The 27,963-nt window shown below is 45.5% G+C and overlaps 1 protein-coding gene across 1 annotated transcript in view; it reads left to right on the top strand.

The window, feature by feature from the left end:
* Positions 1–27,963, top strand: part of prex2 (phosphatidylinositol-3,4,5-trisphosphate-dependent Rac exchange factor 2) — a 910,511-nt gene that overhangs the window by 286,099 nt on the left and 596,449 nt on the right. The window contains exons 14-17 of the mRNA XM_070891336.1: positions 7,065–7,140; positions 12,229–12,301; positions 12,752–12,894; positions 27,784–27,876. Of these exons, the coding sequence (XP_070747437.1) occupies positions 7,065–7,140; positions 12,229–12,301; positions 12,752–12,894; positions 27,784–27,876 (385 nt within the window). The remainder of the gene's footprint in view (positions 1–7,064; positions 7,141–12,228; positions 12,302–12,751; positions 12,895–27,783; positions 27,877–27,963) is intronic.

Genomic DNA, 27,963 nt, shown 5'->3' with positions numbered 1-27,963 from the left:
AGTGGCTGATGGGAAGTAGCCAAATTACAATTCAGAACCTCACCGACCTGGAGGAATCGGTGCTTGAAATTATTGGAGAGGCAGTGACGGAGTCCGTGGCCAGTGTAGAAGTTGAAGCCGTTGCTGATAATGATGGTATGGTCATATCGAATCCTTCTTCTCACATCCCATTTCCCCCTCATCAAACAATCTCTTCTCATGTAAAGCTGCTGATGGTGTATGCATGATATTTTGCTTTCCCCTCCTCCCCTCCCCACAATCCGACCCTTGTGCCTTTCTGCTTTCAGATACCGACAAACTGCCAGTAGGCCAGCCTGTCCCTCATCATTGCAAACTGAAGGAGGACATGAACGAGAAGAAACACTGGCACTGCACTTGACACTTGCAGACACCAGCTCAGAAATTGGCACTACGTAGGGTGGTATAGAGGTGGGATTGCACATGGTGAGACGCCGGGAATGAGTCGCCGCAGCAAGGCCAGGGAAAAAGGTAGCTAGGGTGCCAGCTCCCCGGAGGGCGAGTTCGCGCATAAGTTCTGCTACACACGACTCAGATGAGGACCTTGATGGGGCAGTCTTCAGAAGAAGGGTGATGGGCATGCACATGGAAATGCTAGGTGCAATGTCAAGCCTGCCAGAGAGCCTCTTGTCAGTGTCGAGCATGGAGGAGTCCATCTCTAACATTGGGCGGGGCTTGGCACAGAGCTTGGAGCCCTTGATTTCCAGGATGGAAGTGATGGATAACTCCAGGAGAGACCTTGTGGAACCAGCCATGATGCTGCGTGTGATTGGTAATGTCGCGGCTTCCATTGCAACATAGGCGGAAGTGACTCAACATCTCAGTGCTGCAGTGGAAACGCAGACTGTTCTCCTGCAGGCTCAGTTTGCTGCCACTCAAGCTCAGTCTGCTGCGACCATCACTGCATTTACGAGTGTCGAAAGGGGCTTTCAAGGTGTCGCAGCAGGCCAGCAATCTGTCCTCCAACAGATTGCTACGAATGCTGAGGCGCTGCCTTGGGGGAGTGGCATTGGGTCTGTGGAGCAAGAGCCTGCTGTTCTCTCTCAGGATGACAGTATTGCTACTCCCACCACTGCCACTCCACCATTGCCCTTTGTACTGCCTATCAGCCCAGACTGCTGCTGCCCATGTCAAGGTGGGCAGTCTACTGTTGGGTCTTCTAGGTCCACATCTTGTCAAGGTCGTCGTGCAAGACCATCTGTAGTCTCTCCCACGGAAACTCAGCAGCCTTCCACCAGCCTTGCTGCAGCCACTGGGGTAGCACTGCATAGGAGCACTAGAGTAGATAAAAGCACACAAATGACAGACACTGAGGGAATGCACAAGGGTGATTAGTTGATATTGTAATTTTGATAGCATTCGGATAAATGTATGATTTTTGTTTGCAATGTGTGTTTTGTGGTGGCTCTCATTTCAGCTCTGTGCCTCGGAGGATGCTGTGATGTTCCGCGACAGAGGGATGGTGTGACGGGGTAGTGGTGAGCAATGGGGATCTGGGGTTCCAAATCACTGGAACTCCGGAGTCTGATGAAGCATTCATGGACAGTCCATTCGGAATGGGGATCTGCTGCCTGCCTCCTCCCTCCCTCCTTTTTCTCTTCCTCTTCCTCCTCGTCCTCTTCCTCTTCTCCTCCTCTCCTTGCTCCTCCTCCTGATGTGGTCCTGCAGTCCCTGGCTGGTAAGGGCTGCTCTTTCATGATGTCCAGGTTGTGAAGCATGCAACAGACCACCACAGAATTGGTCACCCACTCTGCTGCGTACTGGAGGGCTCCTCTCGAGCCGTCAAGGCAGCGGAACCGTTACTCGAGTACCCTGATGGTTTTCACGATGATGGCAGCACGGATATCAATATTTGAGTGCTGGGTATGAATGATGGGATTGTGGTAGAGAGTCATCAGCCAGGTGCAGGGCTTCCGGGCTGCCACCCTTGGGTTTGACATGGTGGCTGGAAGATTTCTGGCAAACCGGACTGGCAGCACATAAGATAAAGCCATCCTAACTGCTGCCAGGATAGGAGCACTCAACATCATGAGGTGATCACACAACAACTGCACATTAAGAGAGTGGTGACCTTTGTGTTTACGCAACAGCTCAGGATTGGTATACAGCGCCAGCAAAGCCATGTGGGTGCAATTGATTGAACCCTGCACCAAGGGGTAGCCCACTATCCTGGCAAAGCCACATGCATGCTTGTCCTGCTTCTTTCTGTTCAGAGAGAAGACAATGAAGCCCTTTCTCCTGGAGTACAGAGCCTCCGTGACCTCCCAGATGCAACGGTGGGTGGCAAACTGGAAAATTTTAGCTCTGTCTCCTGTTGCAGACTGAAAGGATCCGCTGGCAAAAAAATTGAGGGCCACGGTGACCTTGAAGGTCACTGAGAGAACTGTAGTCACCCTGCTCTGAGGTACGTCTGGTTGCAGTAACCATGTCCATAGTGAAGCAGAGCCTCCTAATACATTGCTCTTTGCTTAAGTGGAGATAAGAGAAATGCTCTCCGAACTCTCTAGGTGGGTAAGGCCTCCTATTGAGAGCCCTAGTACCTCTCCCCGCCTCCCTCTGCGCTCACCATCTTGTCTTCTTCGCTGCCTCTGTTCCCTCTCCTGAAGATACTCGAGTGCAAGGGGGACTGCCAGTAGAGCCCCCATGACTGTGAGCAAATGGTGTGAGCAGAAGCCTTTAATGAGAATGAAAGCGTTCTCCACTTGTAGCAACGCTCCCTGCGAACTCAGAAGCTTTAAGCAAGTTTGGAAAGCTGCAAGAGTTGCAAAAACTTAGACAGAGCCAGTAAAACTGAGAAACCATGTCAGTTGCAAGTTGTTGCTGATGATCCCTTTAAATAACGCTGTCCGGTGCTCCTTGCTGCTGCTGAATGCTTGGGCAGCTGGTCGTGATTAAGAGAGGGCGGTAATTGGAGCAGTGACGTCGAAAATGGCAGAACATGCGCCAAATCTACATTGCACACTCATTGATATTAAGATCTGCCTTATTTCCATTTCTCTAGCGAGCGCTGGCAACAGCAGCGCTGCCGATAATGGCGGACTCCACTGGACTTGCCGGAAGCCAGGTGAAGTTTTCATTAATATGGGCCTTAATGGCCGTCGTTAACCCCCAAATTTCTCGGCCACTGTCACCACAGGATTGCAGTGGTTTAAGGAGAAATGTGGCACTTAACTGTTCAGTGGAGTCCAGATAAACTGGTGTTCTTTGTTTAAAGTGCATAGCACAACAGGCTGGAAGGATGGAATGGCCTATTCCTGTTCCTGATATGATGAGTGGAGCCTAATTATTAGATACTATTCAAACAACTTTTCCCATTTCAAATTAAAGTTTAAAATTATAGCATTGTACATCCTTGTAGGTTTAAAGTGCGAACAAATCTATTGCTTGCTGTTGATAGCAAGATACAGTAACCAGTTGGTGTTACGTTCAAAACATATGCTTATCGCAAATGAAGGGGAGCATCACTGCAAATTAAACAAACAATGGCATATGTTTTTGGAGTTGAAAATGAGAAAAAACCTACTACCATAATTTGCTTTCAAAATAACGATGAACCAAATGTTGCTCTCTTTTATTTTTGTGCAAATGTTACTGCAAATTCAGGCGAGGGCAGATGTGCAATTAATTGCGGAAATCCAAAAGTTACTGTTACAGTTGCACTGCTCCGCCATTAGTTTCATGAAAACGGCACCTCGCTGTCTGGTTTACCATTGAAATGCATTGAGTGGCATGACGTTGCTGTATTTGCGCGGTAGATATGAACGAAACTTGCCACAGAAAGTTAAGTCTTGTCCATTTCAGTCTAAGTACCCTTTTAATAATGTGATAAGTGTTAATTACTGACAAATTCTTTGGTACTGGAAATTAACTATTACAAGTGTGGTGTCTCATTCTTTCGGGTTTTAATTGTTGGAGATTTTAAAAATGTAAAACTTTTTTTTTTACTTTTCCTTTCTGTCTCTTGTTTCTCTCTTAACCCAATCTTTCTTTCCCTTACCTTATTGTTTTTCTGTACCTGATTTGGCATTGAATTTACCCACTCTAATTTACACTTCATTCTCAGTCCTTGCACTGTTAATTTCACAATCCTTCAATCTGATTTTAAGGAGATACACAGTTGCTTGTTCTCGTCACTCAGGTCCCAAATGCTCGGTTTCTCTCGCTGCAACATTATCAGTATGCACTTTTAGCAACAAGCTATGCAAAAAATTTAAAAACCTGAATGTGCAAGGGCTAATCTAACTAATGGCAGACACTGTTAGATTCACTACTACAGCAAACTATGGGCAATTGTCAGTGTTCATCATACTAAGAGATGTGGGCCTTGCTTCTCTCACTAACTCCCTCCCACACCTTCAGTGAGAGGTGAGGTGCCCTGCTGATCCTAGCCATAATTCTGGCCCAGGGTCATTTTCATATGGAGATGGGCACCCGGCCTCTGGGGATTTGCTGCAACAAGCCTCAGGGTCTGCCGCAATGGGAGAGAGGTGGCCAGCGATTACCTTTGTAAAACAACAAATTATCGCAAAAATGTGGCTGTAATGTATGCACCTTTGAGTATGCTCACATGTTTGTAGAGCAGTTGCATTGTGAGTGGCTTAGCCAATCACATGATGTTCACAAGGCTCAATAAAACCCCAGTCAGTTGGGTCCAGGTATGCAGTTGTGAGCCTAGTGGATGAATTGGTAATGTGTAGCGTGATTGTTCAACCTTTGTTAATAAACCCACAAGTTCTTAATAATAATGTGTTACTATGAATTCTTAAGCAAATAACCCATGAAACAAATCCATTACAGTGGCTTTACACTTATGCATGCTGTGCTCTGAGAGTGCTTGCACAGGCCTTGCTTCCATTTATGCCACGTTGCCTCCTCTGACGTTCTCTGAAAGCTGGGGCCTAATAGATGGCTTCAGCATCTAGCGATGCAGAGAGCAAATGATGGGGAACACTGTGGAGGCCCTGCTTTCCTCATTTGCACATATTTATCATGCAGCAACCTACATACAGGTTACCCTGAAAGGACAGGATATTGATGGGAGGCATCCCCGAATTCCATCACTGCCTGCTCCAGATCTGATGATAAATTGGGTATGGAAGGCCAAAAGCCTAGGTCATAATTTATATATACCAGCACTTTAAACATTTTGAACAAGGAACACCCATCAGGTGCTCACAAGTTGGTTCAGAGATTCTGCAAAACCAGCTAAATATGGAAATTATTAAACTGCAAATGAATGCAGATTAGAACATTGGTGTCAACTGACTCCATTGTTTTTGGTACCTCACACATTGGTTGCAGTTCAGTTATAGGAGTGAAAGCTGGCGGGGTGGAGGGCGGGGCGGAAAACAAAGGAGAACTTCTATGACAAAGACAAAATTCGATGCCAGTTTCATAGACAAAATCACTGAGCACTTGGGACGCTGCAAGTAACTTACTATTGCATATGTTATGTACTTTGCGATAACATAGAAGCAACTTCAGGCTACACAGCAGCAATGGTAGGAGATTTCTTTATGATTAAACCAAAGTTAATTAGTTTAACCCCCTTAGTGATCTGCAGTGTTCCCTGAAAAGGTCTGCTCACAGCACTTGTCTGGTTATTGGCATATAATGTTTCAGCTGTTGTTTGAATATCTCTCCACAATATATGGAAATGTTTCCATTGAATTTGAATCTTTTTCATACACAAATTTCATCCCAGAATACAATTCAATGTGAAGCTTTTCTCTTTTAGAATTTGTCCTTTATTGCACAAATGATATGACACTATGAAGAAAGCTGTTTTGCAAGCAAAGTGGAGATTTATGCCATGGAATTCATTCCTCTTAATGAATTGTTCTATTCCAAAGTACAATACAGTATCCTCTGGTGCATGTGCAAACAAGGATAACAGTTTTCAGGGGAGACTAGATCAGTTCAGTTGCATTTTTTAATTAGTAAAGACAGACTATTATGTTTGGGGTGGGGTGTTGGGAGTTCACTCCAAGGTTTGCAGACTTTCTTCACTCTGGTAAAGTGCTGATCATCTAAAAACTTCTTTATTTAAAATGGAATCTTCTGGCACCCGACTGATTAAATTTAGATCGGTAAGCACTGGATCCTGGATCTTTTTGATTCACTTTAGATATTTTTTAAATGTCTGTTTGACTTAAAATCTTACGCGATTGTAATTTGTAGTGCATGTTTGCCTGTATTAGACACCATTACTACAAATAGTTATCACCAATGCCCTGTGACCCCAAATAACTGTGTTTGAATCATCTTAAATTTTTACTTCATAAAAATGTTTTCTAAAAATGTGTGTTTTAAAGTAATGTATGCATACTAAAAAACAAAAATATTCTAATTGGGTTAAATATGTATTGTCTGTGTAATCTAATTCAATTTATAAGGAAGTATTGCTAGTGAGGGATTTCCTAATTTTTAAAATAGGAATTGGGGCATCAATAGAGGAACCCACTTCAGTTTCTCGCCAGCTGATTGTAAATCAATTGGGCTGCAATGTGGGCCTAGTAATCGGGAGGGGTACTTATTTGCAAAGTTTGAATAGGTAATGAAAAGTAACATAGGCTTTCCTTCCTGTGAAATGGAAACATTTCCGAGACTGATGATAGCACTGAGTGCAGACTGACATTGTCCCAAAACTAATGATGGAGCACTTTCTGTGCTCGATATCTTTCTGAACAATTCTTTCCACCATTTTAAGAATGTTGATGAACTAAGCTGTTGTTAAGGAGCATGTTAGGTTAAACTAAATCTTGTTCCCCCTGTGATCTTGACATTTCAAGTTAATCTAATTATTTAATGGTTCAACTTAATTAAATTCTTAGCAAAATAGTTGTTCAATGAATCTTAAGATTGTTCTGTTTGCATTATAACTCTGTATCCAAGGCGCAAGTGTCAACCTCTATATATTTGTGCAGCCTTTGTTGAGCCAACTATTGCTAAACATTTGTCAGATTTTAGTGTAATATCTGTAACATGAGCCATGTCGAGTTTTCATGTATAGCTATATTGTTAACTGATATGATTCTCATATACAGGGATAAAGACTACCATCTGAGAACTTATAAGTCAGTAGTCATGGCAAACAAGCTGACAGACTGGCTGGTTGCACAGGTAAAGAACAATTTTTTTGTGTAACTCTGGTAATATCATTAATCTGATTGGGTAGTTTGAAGCATCTTAAATAAGGTCATCTGTCACTGAAGATGCTGTTCCTTTAATGGGAAATATATTGGAAGTATGGGAAGGTTATTATTTAAAGGATATACAATTGGGCTGCTCAAAAATCAACCAAAGTGACATTTGCTGCATAAGTCAAGGGGTTGTGAATTCACAAAGCTGGAGTCATGTATCTCATTGATACTGCTCATTTTTTTTTGAGAGATTTGAGTTACAAGGTAGGATTAAGCAAGGGGGTGTATGTTAATGAGCTAGAATGCTTGGGCTTGGAGCCAAAGGGCATAGAATCAAGAGAAAAGGGGAGTAAGGATTAGATATGACAAACCGATGAAATTAGGATTGTATACAGGGAAGAGTGTGAGTCAGGAGGCCAAGGAGAATGAAGTTTAGGTCAAATGGCTTGAGTCTGGAATAAGCAGGAATAAGGGATGGCGCTGAGGACCAAGAGTTTCAGGCTAGTGTAAACAATGAATTGTGAAGGGAGAATAGATATTTGTGCCACACAAGTGCAAGGCAATGACCATCTCCAACAAGAGAGTCTAGCCACCTCCCCATGACATTCAACGGGATTACCATCACTGAATCTCCCATCATCAGCATCCTGGGGGTCACCATTGACCAGAAGCTTAACTGGGTCAGCCACATAAATACTGTGATGGAATATTCTCTGCTTGCCTGGATGAGTGCAGCTCCAATAACATCAAGAAGCTCGATATCATCCAGGACAAAGCAGCCCGCTTGATTGGCACCCCATCCACCACCTTAAACATTCACTTGCTCCACCACAGTTTGTACCATCTATAAGATGCACTCAGCAACTCGCCAAAGCTTCTTTGGCAGCACTTCCCAAACCTACGACCTCTACCACCTAGGAGGACCAGTGCAGCGGGCGCATGGAAACACCATTACCTGCAGGTTCCCCTCCAAGTCACACACCATCCTGACTTGGTAATATATCTCCGTTCCTTTATCATCGCTGGATCAAAATCCTGGAACACCCTCCTTGGGTGTACTGTAGGGTGTTTTGTGTGGCCCGTGTCTCTATGACTCTCCCTTGAGTCGACCCGTGCTTTAAACCTCCCCGGTTTAGGTTGTTTCCCTTTGGATGGCAGGAGCTTTTGCCAATAGTTCCTGTCTAGCCCGTCGATTAGCGGGTAATCCCACACAGAGAGAGGGACCAAGGTCAGATAGGCCTTCTATGCCCGATGTGCAGCGTCCCCAGCGGGATTACTGTGTAACCCGGCCGTGAGCAGATGCCACCCAGTTGGCCTTCTGAATTATACTGCGAACCATGAGCCCCACAACCCCAAGTTCAGACACAAGGATTTACTATGGATAGATTATAATTGACTCAGACAAAACGAAACGGTTCAGGTTGGTCAAAGATCGATTCCTTTTATTACACTCACAAAACGACAACCCCTACTCCCCTCGCTTACGGCTTAAAGATTAGGTGACTGTGGACACTTGCTTAAAAACCTTAGACTAAATACCCACCCTGTAGGTTATGCTGAACCAACCCACTCCCAGAATCTAAGCCTAGATATGGAAACCCTTCTCACTAAACCCCTCTCCCAGTTTGGTCAGAACCCACACTTGGAAGCCTCCTCACACACACACATGTGTTAGCCTGCATCTTGGAAACTTGCAGTTCCTCAGCAGCTGAACCCGCTGGCAGTCTTGGAGATTTCCAGAGGTGTATGCTGTATATAATTACCAGCCCTTGTCGTTGTTTCACGTGGCCCGGGTCTGTTCGAATCTAAAGACAAAACCGTGCCTAACAGAGGCATGTGATGAGGCCTAGAGAGTTATGTTCAGGTGGTAGGGCGAGGCACTCACTTCGGGCGTTCCTGGAGAGCTGACGGACGCATAGCCACGTGGGGAACCCTATTCCAGATGGTGGAGAAAAGTAAACCACTGAATCCTCCAAGTTCAGCATCTTTATACCCCGTATAATACACAAAACTAACTGGGCGATTCCTGGTTACCATGGTCACAGAGATGCTAGTTGGTCTTCCTGGTGACATCTCTGTCCTGGATTGGTCAACTCGATGAAAACAATGGTAGGCCATTTCTGTAGATGAGCACTTCTCGAAGTGCGAACTGTTTGTTGAGTTTTTGACTGCTCCTTCATTGAAAGAGTCTAGAGGTGTTACATTTGGCCTGCAAACCTCATTGTCCATCCAGTTATCCCGGCTCCATGGACAAAAGGTGTTTTTCCACAAATCACACAAAGTACAAAATGAAAAGCCCTCTGCCTGTCACGACGTCAGCTTTGAGACTGGTCTCATGGCAACCCAAAAGACAGACAGCTCCTGCTATCAGTCCTTTTTAAAGTCCAAATGTTCAAACTCCATTTTGAAATGCAGCGCATGTGCATCTCCATTTTAAAAGGGTACAGATCCATTTTAAAAGTCCAGAAATCCTTTCGGCCCATACACACACTGATGTTGGCACCGGCCAAATCCTACAGTACCTTCACCTCACATACTTAAGCAGTTCAAGATGGCGGCTCACCACCTCAAGAGCGTTTGGAATGGGCAATAAATGCTGGCCTTGCCACCGACGCCCACATCCCATGAATGAATGTAAAAAAGACATGTTAGGTAATGAAATTAGTATCGAAGGTAGTTAAAGCCTCTTTAGGCAATAGTTAAACACTGCTTTCAGTAAACTATCTTATACTGTTACAGCATAATTAAGAAATTTATTTTTAAAAATAAAATACATTAATATGATAGCACTCTTAACTTTGAAAACCCTTGAATTGAAAATACTGAAACAAAATAACTTGTACAATGTCCTATTGTTCATTTTATAACTGAAGCTTTTAATAATAACTCCTATGTAAATATTTTTTAAAGTGGCCTTATTGTAAGCTCTTTGAAAGTTGATTACGAAGCAACCTTGATCGCATCTCTGGAGCTGACTCTCTAACTTTGTGAGAGAAGATATATGTCATGTATCTGCTGAATTTTAATACTGAATCGCGAAATATGTTCGGAGATCGTACTGACCCTCCATTCATTAATTTGTGATTAACTTTGACCCCGTTTGTAGTTTAATTTATAAACATTTGATACTTTAAGTATCTAATGTCCTTTACAAGAACCAAAACGTGTCCAAGTTTTTTTTTTATCAGAGCAGAACATGTACAGAAAAATATATTTTTCTCTTTTGTTTTTCTTTAATATTTTTCCTGCATTTTTGTGCTCATCGAGATGTCAGAGTGGGAAATAAAGTACTTTTCCATTTTGGGCATCACTGTCCATATCAGGCACTCTGAGGTTGAATATAGCATGGACTTGATGCAGATTAAAGTTATGACAAAGCGCCTTAAACTCTATCTAAGAAAAGCAGCTCCAGTTGTATCATTATTTTTTACTTCCAGCACCAGCTATGTTCATTGCCTCTCAGACTGACATTACTATTACATCTTTTATTTGTTTTCTAAATTCCTCCCCTTACTACAGAAGCCGATAATTCTTTCTGGGTACCACGTAGACCTCAATTAAGTTAACTTCCTTCTCTTGTAATAAGAAACACTGTGCATTATTGGGGCCTTGGACGATAGAGGCTGTGACACCCATGTCTGATTCCGGACTCGCCAATAAATCACACAGGTGCACTTCAAGAAAGGGTCCTGGAGTAGCAGTTACGAATAGGACCTGTGTCTTAACTTTTTCCCTTGCTAGTCTAGAGATACTGAATCGAATTGTGACACTTTTTGCTATCTCCCTGGCTGACATTAGTTAACTCAAAAACAGCTGAGGGATTAAACTTGAGATCTTCTTGATCTGTGTGGCTCAGTACTACATCAAGTGTTGTCCTTCTTCATTGAAACATGACAAGAGGAGAGATTGAGGAGACGAGGACTATATTCCCGAGAATTTAGAAGAATGAGAGGCGATCTCATTGAAGCATATAACATTTTCACAGGGCTTGACAGAGTAGATGCGAGGAGGATGTTTCTCCTGGCTGGGGTCACAGTCCCATTTAGGACTGAGATGAGGAGAAATTGAAACAGTTAAGATTCTGAGGCGGATTGACAGGACAGATGTTGAGAGATTGTTTCCCCTGTCTAGAACTCGGGGGCATAGTCTCCGGATTAGGGGTCAGTCATTTAAGACTGAGATGAGGAGGAATTTCTTCACTCAGAGGGTTGTGAGTCATTGGAATTCTCTACCCCAGAGGGCTATGGATGCTCAGTTGTTGAGTAGAGATTGATAGTTTTTTCGATATTAAGGGAATCAAGGGATATGGAGATCGTGCAGGAAGGTGGAGTTGAGGTAGAAGATCAGTCATGGTGGAGGAGACTCGAAGGGCTGAATGGCCTACTCCTGCTCCTATTTCTTATGTTCTTCTAAGAGCTAAGAGACTGGCAACTTATTGCTGGTTTTGTGTTAAATTCTGGGCATTCTTGTCTTCTGGGCAATATTCACTGGGAACTGTGTTGAAAGTTTCCAAATTCATCTGGGACCTTTAAGCTGTCAGAGAGAGGAGACTTTCATCTGATCAGTCCAGACCGGATTCAAATTAGGAGGTGAAAGGACAGAGGTATTAAACCATCACAACAGCCAGTCCCTTTGGAAAATTACTGTACTTCTATTACTGATTTTTATCAGCAAAATCTTAAATTAAAGAAGTATCTTAAATTAAGGTAGTTTCTGACTAAATGTTTTTATGTTTATGCAAAAATAATACTGTTTACTTAAAAGGATGAAGAGATAAATACATTGCTGCTTACGAGGATAATTTCTTGGTTCTACGCTCCCAGTGGGGAGCCTTGCATCCAGGAAGCATGGGGCAGAGAATCAAAGCTACAACATGCCCTGTCATGGACCCATGCTACCTTTGAGTAAGGCTTTACCCACTGGCAGGATTATGGAATTACCCTTATATTACATTAAAATGTTTCTAATATAACTTTATGAACAAGATAATGAAAGAACTCGAACAGGAATTGGTAGTTATCGTATTATTAGAACATGCAATGTAGAATGTCTATTACTTTGTCACCAGGGGGACTGTAGAACCAGAGAGGAAGCAATAATCCTGGGTGTGGAACTGTGTGACAATGGTTTTATGCACCACGGTAAGGTTAAATTCAGTGCATTATTCAAGCATCCTTCTGACATCAGCTCTTCTTAGAACGGTAAATGGTACAAATTTATGTTGTTGTGTCTCAGTGCTGCTACACGCTAACTATGCTGTGACTTTTCAAGTTTAAATTATTTTTTCCAACTCTTCTGTTAACTGCAATTTTACATGCATACCATTCCCATGTCCCATATTGTTGCAATGAAACTCGCCGTTTATTTCTAAAACATGATGGGAAACTATCTCGTCTAATAAATTATTACTATCTCATTTAAGGTACTGTGGTAAAAAACAATATACACCCTATAGTCACTGAACATCACTGACTGTAGCATTTAACTTTTATTTCTTTAAGGTAAATAAAGGCCAGCTGTTACAGTCGGTGAAATACTTTGAATTGTATCTAAGATTTATATGGTGCTTTACATCTTGTTTTTCCTTTTAGTACTGGAAAAGAGTGAATTTAAGGATGAACCCCTTTTATTCCGTTTTTTTGCTGATGAGGAAATAGAAGGCTCAAACTTAAGGCAGAGGCATATGCGACATGACTTGAAAATAGTTGAAAATGTCATAGCCAAGTCATTGTTGGTAAGTAGCATTGATTCATGTAATGGGAAATGGTTTTAAATAGCAGGTACTTGGATGACAAATATGAGCATTCAAAGCAGAAACAATAGTTATTTTGATATGTAAATAAAAGGAAATACGCGTCTTCTCTTAAGGATACATTAACATTGCATATGAACTCCTTAGTTACAATATTCAAAATATTTATGTTATTTATGTGAATTTCTGCCAATATGGGCCGGATTTTTGAGAAGTATGCGACCGGGTTTTCGCCGTGATTTGACCCTTCGCAGCGAAAACCCGGTCACAAAGCCCGGGTGGGATTCTCGGCTCGTAGTTTGCTGAGGGATGGGACGTACCGCCGGGGAGAAGCGTGCCGACGTGCAACGCCGCGGATTGCAATACCATCGGACTTTCGGCTCTCTCCCGACCCTTACATTGCACCCAGAATAGGTCAAACCTGTCGGTGCAGCCCTGCCAGCAGCGATAAGTACGAAAACCTGCAAAAAAAGTAAGCTCAAGTTTTTATTTTTCAATTTTTTTTCAGCGATTCAATAGCTAAGTGTCTTGTAAATGCTTTTTGAATATTTTGGGGAATTTCCCCCCAACCCCTCCCCCGCCCGCCCTCCCAAGGCCTCTCGTGCAGCGCTACCGGCCCCGGACTAAATTTGGCGAAACTCACGTGTTTGTGCCGCAAATCCTCATGCAACACCCCCCCCCCCCCCTTACCGATGCATCCTTGGCGCAAATGTACAATCGAAAAGTTCGGCCTAAAAATGGTAGCGCATCGAAAACGGTAAGTTTCAGGTATCGCTACCATTTTCACCAAAAAAACCCAAAAGCCGAAAATCCGGCCCCATAAGTTTAAAAAAATAAACAAGCATTCAGAGTAGAAATTACTATTAGCCTGTGCATATACTTTAACTTTTTAAGATTGATGTTACTAAATTAAGTTGGAATGTGTATAGATATAAAACAGGGTAAATTAATTCAAATGTAGAGATTTACATAATAGAAGAATTTTTTTTTTGGAAACTCCGATGGGTTGGAATGTGATGAATACTGCCTTTCAGCTCAATCCTGCCTCATTCCAGGCTATCCAAGTCGTCAGCCTTGGCTCAGTGGTAGTCTGATTCAGAAGGTTGTGGATGAAGCCTCACTCCAGGGATTCTAAGGGCTTAAGTTTCGGCCTGAGTTGCTCCTATTTTTTTGAAGCAACTAGTTTAGAATGAAGCATCTTGGAAATTGCAATTCTCGGCATTTACTTTGCTCCAGTTCTAGTGAGTTAGAATAGTTTCATTTTCGAACAGATTTTTTTTTCAAAAGGGGGCGTGTCCTGCCACTTACGCCTGTTTTGCACGTTTCGGCAGCGAAAACTTACTCTTGCCTACACTTAGAAATCAGGCGTAGGGAACAAGGGCTTCGGGCGGGGCCTGCACGCGGCCGATGCCGGGCCGCCGACGCAGGCGACTCTTCGGGCGGGGCCCGCCACCAGCGAGAGGCCACGGGCCCCGACGATGACGGTGCCGGCTCCAACGAGGACTTCGGGCGGGGCCCGACCCCAGCGAGAGGCCAGGCGGGCGGGCCCCGCCGCCGAGGAAAGATGCGTCAGGCCACTCAGCCCAGGATAGGGGCAATGTCCCTTCGGCCTGGGATAGGGTTGTCGCCCCGGAGACAGGACGCGCTGGGAGGGCCGGGTGCTACTGAGCAGGCACGCAGCCTTCACTGCGCACGTGCACAGCTGCCGGCACTGTTTTTGGTGCAGGGCTGTAGCTCCGCCCCCAGAAGCTCCTGCTGTGCTGCGCCGAGATGGAAATGGGTCTACAGATATCGGAGAATCGTGAGGTAAGTATTCGCCGCAATTTTTGTTCTATAAATTAGGCGAGCCTCTTTCCAGCGGGCATCCCAATGAGTGGAGGTGTTAGGCTGGCTACCTTCCAGTCCCGCAGAACAAATTTCATATCTAAGGAGATTGAAAAATTATGATCAAAGCCACTGCTATTTCTTCTCTGACTTATCCTCATCTGCAAAATCCACACTTGCAATAACTCCAGGCAGGAGACCACGTCGCAAATCCTAGAGACACAGTCGATTGTAGCCTGCCGGGGATTACAAGGGCAGCTCAGTGACACAGCCTCAGTGTGAACTGAGTCAATCTGCCGTTCTAAGATGGAGCAGTGTCTTGCTGCTCTGCCTGTGGTCGAACTGGTCCTAAGAATAAGGGGTCGAAATTCCCTGTTGTGGGCCTCCCGTTAGCACCTGCGGGGGTGGGGGTGAAATTGCACAGGAGTTAGCTGAGGTGAAAATGCAGTAACACCGCACCCCGTTGGTAACGTCCCGGATCGCTGCGCCTCTGCGCGGCGACCCCTATTTGCCCCGTGGCAGCCTGTTTCCACCTCGCAGTGGAAATTGGGCAACACCCAGTGAGGCTGCCATGGGCAATGCCCGCACCAGCCTCGCAGGTAGCAAACCGGGCCACCATCTTTTTTTAAAATCCATTTACCAGTCGGGCCGTTTTCTGATGTTTCCGACATTGCACTCCACATCGTGTGAGTGATGGTAATCCCAATTTTACTTCCATGGCGGGACTTCTGCGCTGGGCGCAGAATGTCCAGCCTTGGAAAGGTTACCACCTCCAACCGGGGTGATACAAAAATATCGGGGCCGAAATTGGCTAAGTTTTTGGCTCCCACTCTGGTGCTGGATGAAATAAGCAGTCCCCTTTGGAATTGGTAACCTTATTCTAGTAAAGATTTGGGGGGTGAAATTGCCCCTTTTTTAGAGGCCCTCTACTGGAGGTGCTAACGAGGCGGAGGAGATTTTTCGCCCAGGAGTTTGCAGAGACACTGACACGGCAGTGCCGTGCCCCGCGGTTAGAAACCCGGGCCTCTGCGCAACCGCCGATGACGTCATCGTCGTGCTTACTGACCCCTCACTGCCCCGCAGGCCGCGAGGCGAGCGCGAACAGATGTTTACGGCAACTTTGCGACCGGCATATACTCTCGAGACACTAATTAAAGGGGAGAGCACCAGCTTCCCCAGGCCACCATCTTTTTTATATTGCTGACAATCGGTTCGACTCCACGATGGCGGCCTTAGCATAGTCCGGACCGCCATCGTGCAGCCCAGCACTCTGTTTTGGGTGCCTGGCTGCAGCCCTGGTGGCCTAGTGGAGGCCATCAGATGCCTTGCAGAATGCGCAGTGGCCCTCCCCTTTAAGCGAAGGGGAGAGGCATTGAAGCACGTCAGCTCCGCCGAGCACTTGATTCATCGGTCCCGGGAACCGTCCCCAAAGGAAGTGGAGCACTTGAAATTGTGCTCTGCTTCCTTTGAGGGCCACCCCCACCGGGAACATAAAGTCCCGGCCCCAGATGGTTACTGTCCCCAATCGGGGTGCAGGGCAATTTTGCCACCTTGGCGTCTTCAGAAGGCCTCTAGAGACTGATCAAATTCTGGCCCATATCATGGCCTCCTGGTTGGAAATCAAACTTATCGACCCAAAATTCCTGGGTTGAGAAATGGCATAAGTATCACACTATTAGCATTGCCATCTAATCTGACATCAGACATGCTGCGCTATAGTTAACAAGCAAATTACAACAAGGTGGGATATTAAACAAAACTGAATTCATTGCTTTGGAGGCATTCTATTGTTAATGACCTTTCCCATGTAATTTAATTTCTTCCTTTACTAAATAAGATGTTCTGTTTTAAGATTGCAGACATACAACAAGATCATCAGGATATACAAACTAAATAACATTACTTGCACTTATAAAGTAATTGATCGTGCGAAGTGTTGGGAGATGTTTTGAGAAAGTACCAGTAAAATGCAAAGATTCTTTAAAAATAATTAAGCATTGCTAGATCTCTACAGTTAGGGGTTGAAATTGAGGCCGTTTTTGGGGCGGTGTCACTGCCTGAGTGTTGATTTTAGCGCCGGAAGTTCGGCACAGCCTCAAAGTCCTAAATTCAGTTTTTATGCCCAAACATGAGAGAGCAGCGCTGACAAGTGACGTTGAACACTCATCCTCGGGTGGGAGCTTCGGAGGCCAACTAAATTTCCCGACGGGAGATTGCCGCCATGCCAGAAAGAAATCAGGAAGGAAAAAAAAGAACTAAATTTTTTCCGATCCACACACACACTTCCCCACTCTTAAAACTAATGAAAACATGCAAAAATAAATAAAGAGAAAAACTTACCTTCCTTTCTGGGCAATTCCGCCCAAGATCTGCTCTTCAACGACAACCTTTTCCTGGCTGTACGGCTGCCTGCCAGTACCGGAGCCGTACAAAGCAAATATCGTGGCAGAGGTATCAGAAAGACGTTGTATGCTGGATGATGACACCACGCAGGTGGCATTAGTCGGCGCAGCTTTGCCTCTTTGCGCCTCTGCCAAAGAGGCGACTCAATTTAGGTTGCGGCGTAGACGCCGCTTACCAACGACGTAGGCCTTTGCCACCCGTTTGCCGCCTACCGCTGGCGGTAACGGGCGGCGTACAAAACCAAATTTCAATGCCTTAGCTTTGTGAAACCCTGAGTTGGTCGTGGTGGAAGTGGTCTACGCAATCTGCAGCCTGGAAAACCTATTTAGAGTAGAAGTACTTAGAAATGATCGTTTTGAAACCTTTTACACTGAGTGTAATGTTGCCAGGTTTGCTGGTGATACAAAGATGGGTGGGAAAGCAAGTTGTGAGAAGGACACAAAAATCTGCAAAGGGATACAGACAGGCTAAGTGAGTGGGCAAACATTTGGCAGATGGAGTGTAATGTGGGAAAGTGTGAGGTTATCCACTTAGGCACGGAAAATAAATAAAAAAAGTATTATTTAAATGGAGAGACATTACAAAATGCTGCCGTAGAGAGGGACCTGGGGGTCCTTGTATATGAAACACAAAAAAAATGTAGTATGCAGGCACAGTAAGTAATCAGGAAGGCAAATGGAATGTTGGTCTTTATTGCAAGGGGGATGGTGTATAAAAGCAGTGAAGTCTTGCTACAACTGTACAAGGTATTGGTGAGGCCACACCTAGTATGGCCAAACTACGGAGGCAGTTCAGAGAAGGTTCACTAGATTGTTTCCTGAGATGAAGGTGTTGACTTATGAAGAAAGGTTGAGCAGATTGGGCCTATACTCATTGGAGTTGAAAAGAATGAGAGGTGATCTTATTGAAACATAAGATACTGAGGGGGCTCGACAAGGTAGATGCAGAGAGGATGTTTCCACTTGTGGGCGAATCGAGAACTAGAGGGCATAGTTTAAGAATAAGGAGTTGCCCATTTAGAACTGAGATGAGGAGGAATTTCTTTTCTCAGAGGGTCCTAAATCTGTGGAATTCTCTGCCCCAGAGAGCTGTGGAGGCTGGTCATTGAATATATTTGAGGTGGAGATAGACAGATTTGTGAATGTTAAGGGAGTCAAGGGTTAGGAGGAGCGGGCAGGAAAGTTGAACCGCGCTGAAGATCAGATCAGTCATGATCTTATTAAATGGCGAGTAGGCTCAAGGGGCCAAATGGCCTACTCCTGCTCCTATTTCTTTTGTTCTTATGTTCTTTGTTAGCTTTGGTGATATACAGAGCTGGACTTGCATTTGCATATCAAGCCTCTCAAAAATGTTCACCCCCATCATAAGGAATTTTCTTTGGAGTTTTCCTTATTTGCCATATAAATGGAGGCAAACAGAGGGAAGGAAAGGAGAGTGAGGTACCATCTGAGGAGGATGCAGTCCATCAGATATCACCCCAAAAAGGATTCGGTAGGACAGGCAGATCATATCAAGATCTGAGTGAGATTGAGGACAAAATAAACTATAGGTAAACTCTGCCAGCTTATGCAAGAAGAACTGCTTGAACAGCTTTGCCAGTGGTGCTGAAAGGACACTATCGAGGTAATTGATTTTTGCCTCTGGATCATTACAAGCAGCAAGAGTGACCGCTGCAACATCATCCAGGATACCATCCAGACATGCCTCTGTCAGGTCATGGACACAATCTTCAGAAGAGCTGGTGAATTTGTACAGTTTATGTTGTGTATCTGTAAAGCATGCACTCCTATGTTCTGCCACCAGGGAGCTCATTCCCTGAAGTCCCAAGGGATCTCAGCATCCCTTGGGAGCACTGTATATAAGCCGCCCCTAAGGCCTGTTCCTCACTCTGGAGTGTATTATTAAAGACTGAGGTCACTATTACTTTAACCTCCCTGTGTGCAGCCTCATCTGTGTTAGGAACACAATAACTGGCGACGAGGATACGAATCCAACGCAATGATGCAGCAAACTGTGAGCATCCTGGAGAAGTTCTCGGAGGGTGAGGACTGGGAAGCCTATGTCGAACGGCTAGACCAGTACTTTGTAGCCAACGAACTGGATGGAGAAGGAAGCGCTGCAAAAAGGAGAGCGGTCATCCTCACGGTCTGCGGGGCACCGACCTACAGTCTCATGAAGAATCTTCTGGCTCCGGTGAAACCCACAGATAAGTCATATGAGGAGCTGTGTACACTGGTTCGGGAGCATCTTAACCCGAGGGAGAGCGTGCTGATGGCGAGGTATCGGTTCTACATGTGCCAGCGATCTAAAGGTCAGGAAGTGGCGAGCTACGTCGCCGAGCTAAGGCGACTTGCAGGACAATGTGAGTTTGATGGCTACCTGGAGCAAATGATCAGAGACTTTTTTGTACTGGGCATTGGCCACGAGACCATCCTACGAAAACTTTTGACTGTAGAGACACCGACCCTCAGTAAGGCCATTGCGATAGCACAGGCGTTTATGTCCACCAGTGATAACACCAAACAAATCTCTCAGCACACAAGTACTAGCAATGTTCATAAATTAACTGGAACTGTGTTTGCGAGCAGAAATGAACAAGGCAGAACCCACAAGTCTGCAACTGCCAGCAGGCCTCAGGTGACCCAGATGACTCAGAGTCCGCAACAAAGGATGACTGCAAAGCAATTCACACCTTGTTGGCGTTGTGGAGGCTTCCATTCAGCCTACTCAGGCCGCTTCAAAGGGTATGTTTGCAAGAGCTGTGGAACAATGGGGCACCTCTAAATGAGCTTGCAAATGAGCTGCAAGCTCTGCAAAACCTGCTAACCACCACGTGGAAGAGGAAGATCGGTCCATGGTGGATCAAAGCAATTTCGAGCCTCAGAGAGAGGAGGCAGATGCTGAAGTACACGGGGTGCACACATTTTCGACAAAATGTCCACCTATAATGCTAAACGTAAAATTGAATGGCTTACCCGTAGCCACGGAACTGGACACTGGCGCTAGCCAATCCATCATGAGTAAAAATATGTTTGAGAGACTGTGGTACAACAAGGCATTCAGACCAGCCCTGAGCCCCATCCACACGAAACTGAGAACGTACACCAAAGAGCTTATCACTGTCCTGGGCAGCGCCAAGGTCAAGATCACCTACGAGGGCACGGTGCACAAACTGCCACTCTGGATTGTCCCGGGCGATGGCCCCACACTGCTTGCAAGGAGCTGGCTGGGCAAAATCTGCTGCAACTGGGATGACATCTGAGCGCTATCACATGTCAATGAGGCCTCATGTACCCAGGTTCTGAACAAATTTCCTTTCCTTTTTGAGCCAGGCATTGGAAACTTTTCCGGGGCAAAGGTTAGGATCCACTTGGTCCCAGAGGCACAACCCATTCACCACAAGGCGCGAGCGGTACCTCACATGATGAGGGAGAGAGTGTAAATCGAGCTGGACAGGCTGCAATGCGAGGGCATCACCCCAGTGAAATTCAGCGAGTGGGCCAGCCCGATTGTTTCAGTACTCAAAAGTGATGGCATGGTCAGGATTTGCGGCGATTATAAAGTAACTATTTCTCGCTATCTAAGACCAACAACCTATTTGCGATGCTGGCAGGAGGCAAGACGTTCGCCAAGCTCGACCTGACTTCGGCTGACATGATGCAGGAGCTGGAGGAGTCTTCGAAGGGCCTCACCTGCATCAACACACACAAGGGACTGTTCATCTACAACAGATGCCCGTTTGGAATTCGGTCAGCAGCAGCGATCTTCCAGATAACATGGAGAGCCTACTCAAGTCGGTACCACGCACGGTGGTCTTTCAGGATGACATATTGGTCACAGGTCGGGACACCGTCGAACACCTACAAAACCTGGAGGAGGTTCTCCAGCGACTGGATCATGTAGGGCTGCGGCTGACGAAGTCGAAATGCATCTTCATGGCAACAGAAGTGGAGTTTTTGGGGAGAAAGATCGCGGCGGACGGCATTCGGCCCACAGACGCCAAGACAGAGGCTATCAGGAACGCGCCCAGGCCACAGAACGGAGCTGCGTTCATTCCTGGGACTCCTCAACTATTTTGGTAACTTCCTACCGGGGTTAAGCACCTTTTTGGAGCCCTTCATGTGTTATTGCGCAAAGGTGAGAACTGGGTATGGGGAAAAAAACCAAGTAATTGCTTTTGAGAAAGCCAGAACCATTTTATGCTCCAACAAGCTGCTTGTATTGTACAACCCATGTAAAAGACTTGTGCTAGCATGTGACGCGTCGTGGTACGGAGTCGGGTGTGTATTACAACAAGCTAATGTTGCGGGGAAGTTGCAACCTGTCGCCTATGCTTCCAGGAGCTTGTCTAAGGCCGAGAGGGCCTACAGCATGATTGAGAAAGAGGCATTAGCATGTGTGTTCGGTGCAAAGAAAATGCATCAATACCTGTTTGGCCTCAAATTTGAGCTGGAAACCGATCACAAGCCCCTCACATCCCTGTTCGCTGAAAACAAGGGGATAAATACTAATGCCTCAGCCCGCATACAAAGGTGGGCACTCGCGCTATCAGCGTATAACTATACCATCCTCCACAGGCCAGGCACCGAGAACTGTGCCCTCAGTTGCGGTAATGCCCACCACGGGGGTGGAAATGGCGCAGCCTTCAAACTTGTTGATGGTGGCGTAGCCCGCAGACTTGTTGATGGTCATGGAAGCGTTTGAAAATGATAAATCACCTGTCACGGCCCGCCGGATTAGGACTTGGACCAGCCAAGATCCTCTGCTTTGCCTAGTAAAAAAAATGTGTACTGCATGGGAGCTGGGCCAGCATCCCCGTTGAAATGCAAGAGCCAGTCAAGCCGTTCCAGCGGCGAAAGGATGAGCTGTCCATTCAGGCAGGCTGCCTGTTGTGGGATAACCGCGTAGTGCTATCAAAAAATGGCAGGAAGACGTTCATCTCGAATCTCCACAGCACACACCTGGGTATAGTAATGATGAAAACGATAGCCAGATCCCACGTGTGGTGGCCCGGTATCGACTCTGACTTAGTGTCCTGTGTACGGCAATGCTGCGTGTGTGCTCAGTTGAGCAATGCATCCAGAGAGGCACCACTAAGTTTGCAAACTGCAACCATTGGCTTTCTATGAGGCCCAGCCAATGAGGGCCCACTCATCAGAGGGAAATCAGATAGGATAGTTCTAACCAGGTCCTGAAAGCCCTGAAAGGGCGTGGCCTGTATCCTGAATCCAAGGGCCGATATTAATGGAGAGGTGGGGAAGAGACAGACGCGTGAAAAACCTGGCAAGGCCGGGAACGTGGAGCATTTAAATAACTTGCTGCAGTCTTCTGCCCAGCAGCCGGGCAGATTGACAGCCTGGTCGGCAGGTGGGAGCACAACCAGCTGCGTATCAGTGGGGGACGGTCCCCGGCGGTTCGTGGTGGGTGGGGGAGAAACTCGGGTCTGCAATTGGAAGTGGGGCGGGAGCATTTCAGAGGTCAGGCTGTGAGAGGGGAGCAGAAGTGGTCTTGCTGCAGTCAGGGGGAGTGGGGGTAGCCTGACACAAGGGCGGCTCAATGCTTCCTTGTAAGGCCGAGCAAGGCACTCCTGACCTTCCTGACCCACAAAAAAACTGAAAAATAAATGTTAAACTTACCTTCTGGCCCAGAATCCAGCTCCTGGCAGGTTTATCAGATGGAGGAACAGACACTGCTCAGGCCACAGGTTGATATTGCAGATCGGGTCCTGAGAACATCATCGCACCCGATCTGCATATTTAAAACAGGACCCCATTTCCTTCCTGTGGGTGTCCTGCTCGCCTGCTCAAAAGAGCAGGTTAATATGGGGACATGGCAGGAAGGAAATGGGATCAGTGAGGGTAAGAAACTCCCGTTATTTTAATTGCCCCCCCTCCCCACGGTTTGCACCAGATGAAGACAGTTAAAATCGGGCCCAAATGTCTGAAAGTTTGAGCAGCGTTCTCTATCACTTGTACCGAGTGCCTCCATGGCTGCATTCTGTGCTTCTGCTGGGACGGAGCCACAAACTGGTCCTTTGCTATTTCTACTGGAAATTCGAATTAGACTGACACGTGCTCCATTGGTATCAGCAACTACCAAGTCTTTCAGACGTTAACATAAATGAGGGCTATAGATGTCAGAGTCACACTTGTCAGTTACTGCTCATCCTGAAAGATTGACCTCGGCATATAGATGGAGTGTTCCTTCTTTTCAGGCGAGGACCCATGAGACGTGAATCCCTTTGTCTGTTGCCAAGGGCAGTTGTCTCCGCAACGTCATCCAATACCCACTCCTCTGGCTCCCTTTTGTACTGTGCATCACCCAGTGCCATATCCTGACTTACACTAGCTACATCTCTCTGGCTGAAAATATCTGAGCTGCTGATTGAAAGTAAGGAAGCAAGTTATGGAAGGGGTGATATTGAGGGGGTTAGAGCAGATAAGAATCTGGATTGAACGATTCTTGGGTTATCTGGCCATCATCTTCAGCCTGCTGTAGGAAGAACTTTCATCCCTTCTCCTCATCATCTTCCTCTGCCCCCACTTGTTGATGGATTTGCAGATAAAGTGGGTGTAAGCTAAGAAGGGGTTTGCAGATCCAGAGAGATTGAGGAAACAGTGAAACATGAGGACTTTTCTGCCAGCTTGCTGTCAGCTACCAGCTGTGGCACAGTGGGTAGCACACTTGCCTCTGAGTTAGAAGGTAGTGGGTTCAAGTCCCACTCCAGGAAATTGAGCAAATGCATCTCGGCTGGCATTCCAATGCCAAGCTGAGGGAATGCTGCACTGTCGGAGGTGCTGTCTTTTGGCTGAGATGTTAAACCGAGGTTCCGTCTGGCCACTCAGGGTGGACGTAAAAGATCCCATGGCACTATTTCGAAGAAGAGCAGGGGAGTTATCCCCAATGTCCTGGCCAGTATTTTTCCCTCAATCAACATAACAAAAACAGATTATCTGGTCATTATCACATTGCTGTTTGTGGGAGTTTGCTGTGTACAAATTGGCTGCCACGTTTCCCACATTACAACAATGACGACACTCAAAAAGTACTTCATTGGCTGTAAAGCGCTTTAAGTTGTTTGGTGATCATGAAAGGCGCTATATAAATGCAAGTCATTCTTTTAAAGCATTGCAGTGAGTAAATGTTTATTTCTGCACCCACTGCCCTGCATCCTGTACAGTACCACCAATCTCACCATCTCCTGCACTCAGAGTTCAGTGTCTTACCAAGAGCTCAATGGCCTGTTTCTTATAGGAGGTTAGATCTTTGTTGTCAAGAATGCTGGCCCCGAACACTTGCCTTTCACAGGCATCAGCAGCTACTGTTTCCTGCAATATGGTTGAATGCATTAGGTGAAGGCTAACAATGAAGGACGTCTACCAGATGGTAGCAGAAATTGATGTCATCGATCATCTGGTGGAACCATGTTAAAATAGATGAAGAATTGTTAAGTAGCTGCCTGCAAGTGGTGTTTGTATGGGAGATGGGCCAAATGGCCTCCTTCTGTGCTGTACTATTCTATAATTCTATGAGATGGCAAAACATATTGCAAGATGAAGAGCCATCATGCCTTTCAACCGTGGTGCAGTTTGAAGGAAGACTAATGCTTAAAGTAATAAAGAGAGTGATCAGAGTGTTTGTTTCCAAAGTGCCCTCGAGATAAGGGGCAGTACCCATTCTCTTACCATGCTCAGCCTCATCAGGCATTGACATTTTTCACCACTGGTCTGCTATTCTAGCGTTCAGAGATGAAGCACTCAGTGCCACTGCTTTCTCCTTTCACATCGCTTGAGAGGCATTTTGGGGGGTTTTCTACCATGAGAACTTAGCAGCCTCTCCTTCCTTTCTTGCATCACATCTATAAGGATTCTGAAGATCAGACTCATTGAGGACTAAGTGAGTGGGCAAAAATTTGGCAGATGGAGTATAATGTTGGAAAGTGTGAGGTCATGCACTTTGGCCGAAAAAATCAAAGCGCAAGTTATTATTTAAATGGAGAAAGATTGCAAAGTGCTGCAGCACAGCAGGACCTGGGGGTACTTATGCATGAAACACAAAAGGTTAGTATGCAGGTACAGCAAGTGATTAGGAAGGCCAATGGTATATTGGCCTTTATTGCAAATGGAAGTCTTGCTGCAGTTATACAGGGTATTGGTGAGGCCACACCTGGAATACTGCGTGCAGTTTTGGTTTCCAGATTTACGAAAGGATATACTTGCTTTGGAGGCAATTCAGAGAAGGTTCACTAGGCTGATTCCGGAGATGAGGGGGTTGACTTACGAGGAAAAGTTGAGTAGGTTGGGCCTCTACTCATTGGAATTCAGAAGAATGAGAGGTAATCTTATCGAAATGTATAAGATTATGAGGGGACTTGACAAGGTGGATGCAGAGAGGATGTTTCCACTGATAGGGGAGACTAAAACTAGAGGGCACGATCTTAGAATAAGGGGCTGCCCATTTAAAACTGAGATGAGGAAAAATGTCTTCTTTCAGAAGGTTGTAAATCTGTGGAATTCGCTGCCTCAGAGAGCTGTGGAAGCTGGGACATTGAATAAATTTAAGACAGAAATAGACAGTTTCTTAAACAATAAGGGGATAAGGGGTTATGGGGAGCAGGCGGGGAAGTGGAGCTGAGTCCATGATCAGATCAGCCATGATCTTATTGAATGGCGGAGCAGGCTCAAGGGGCCATTTGGCCTACTCCTGTTCCTATTTCTTATGTTTTTATTTTCTTATAAGATTCTGGTATCCTCACATGTTATACTCCTTTTCACATGCACCTCTTGTTTGCCTGCCTTCCCCTCACCACAGCTGCAGCCTTATGCCTTCTTCATTTCACACACCCAAGAAATGCAGCCTGCCCAACCGGTGGTTGGCCAAGAGAGCGAGAGGAGAGTGAAGAAGAAACACCATCACTCGATTTCACACTCCCAGTCACCAGTTCCTCAAGGTCGACCAGCAAGGTCACTTGCTGTCTCCCCCACTGAAAGTCAGCAGCCTTCCTCCACCAGCCATGCTGCAGCCACTGGGGTAGCACTGCGTGACATCAGTAGGATAGGCAAATGCACACATAAGACAGTCACTAAGGGAATGTATAAGGGTGATGAATTCATTTCTTAATGTCATGTTGGATGGATAGATGTATAAAGTTGGATTGGAAAGTTTGCTTTGTGGTGGCTTTTATTTCAGCATTGTGGCCAAGAGGATGCTGTGATGGTTAGTAACAGAGGGAAGGTAAGGTGTGGGACCTATGTTGAAAGGGAAACTGGGGTTGTGGTCACTGGTACGACAGGCAGATCGTTCCATCCCAGATATCCCGGCCAGAATGGCACTGTCTGGGTTACATCCTTCCTTCTGCTTCCTCCTCATCTGCTTCCTCCTCTATGGCTTCTTCCTCTTCTGTGTCTTCCTCTTCCCTCTGCGAGTGGATGCTATCAATCTGAAATTACAGCATAAAATGCTGGAAGTACTCAGCAGATCAGGCAGCATCTCGATCTGAGACGTGAACTGTTTCTCTCTCCACAGATGTTGCCTGACCTGCTGAATATTTGCAGCATTTTCTTTCTTCTCAGAGACCTTCCTTTGCTATCCAAGGTCTTGCAAGCATCCAGCAGCACTCCCTATACACTATTGCAGCAAGCCACTACTTCAATAAAATTTTAAAAAACACCGTCCAGAAGCTTAAATCCAAACTTACCTGAAAGCTGTGTGTGTCCCTTTAAGAGGTGCCGACATCGTCACTGTCAGTCTGCTTGCATGCCAGATTTACCTGCCTTGCTTTGGACCAGTGCTGAATTCAGGCAGTAGTGTCAAAGTTCGGAGTGGTGACATTAAGTTGGCATTGCATGCCAATTGACGTCACCATGCTGGCATTTTTTTTTCCAGCGCACTGCCAGTGACCAGCAGCACAAAGGGAGGGAAGAAAATGGCGGCCGCCGCAGGACCCAACACCGGCTGGCGAAAGAGCAGCGGCCGCCATTTTTAGCCATTTTATGGCGCTATGGACCAGCGGTAAGTAGATGAATTTCTAGCCCTTAATCCTTCTGTCACGGATCCGTGCATATTTTCGCTGGACATCAGTGTTTAACACAAAGCTCGATTGTTTATTTAAGAAGCTGCATTCCATTCGCTTAAATACTCCTGTGGCACTGAACGGTGAACATGCTGTCACTTCAATAGTTAGATCACCTGATTCACTGCTATGCTTGCTATGGTGTATTCCAATTAGAAAACCAGCAAAATTTGGCGTAAGTTAGCAACGCCGAGATTGGTGCACTAGACGACAAGATTTATGATGTACCTGTGTTGTTGCTGAAAAATCTGGGCCATTGTGTCAAAGTGCTTTGAAACATTTTGATGTGATATGGAACTGTATAAATGCAAATACTACATGGAATGTTTTTAGATGAGAGCAGTTTTTCTATTAAAGTATCTTAAAATAGACTTAAATGAGAATAATAACAAGAACATGGTGTGCACATGTGGAAGTTTTCACAATTAATAGTAAAGTAATTGGTACAATCTAAACATTTTTAATAAAGCAACATATGTGACCCACATCACTCTATACAGATGTTTAAATATCTGTAATAAATTACTCAAGCTATTGTCTAACACTCAAATATGACCTTTTACTGTCCTTAGATTAAAGCTCAAGATGGAAGCTATGGTTTTACTTTGGAGGAGCGAAACAAGGTTCCCATTGTGAAATCTGTGGAGAAGGGGTCTTATGCGGAGGTAACATTCAACAGATTTTTTTTTTAAACTCTCTTTGGGGTAGACTGCTGCAATTCTGAATTCTTATAATTTTGGAAAATGAGTCAC

Source organism: Pristiophorus japonicus, chromosome 1, assembly GCF_044704955.1.
Source record: "Pristiophorus japonicus isolate sPriJap1 chromosome 1, sPriJap1.hap1, whole genome shotgun sequence".
NCBI classification, from domain to species: Eukaryota; Metazoa; Chordata; class Chondrichthyes; family Pristiophoridae; genus Pristiophorus; species Pristiophorus japonicus.
Note: the sequence above shows the minus strand (reverse complement) of the source record. Positions and strands in the feature narration are given on the sequence as shown.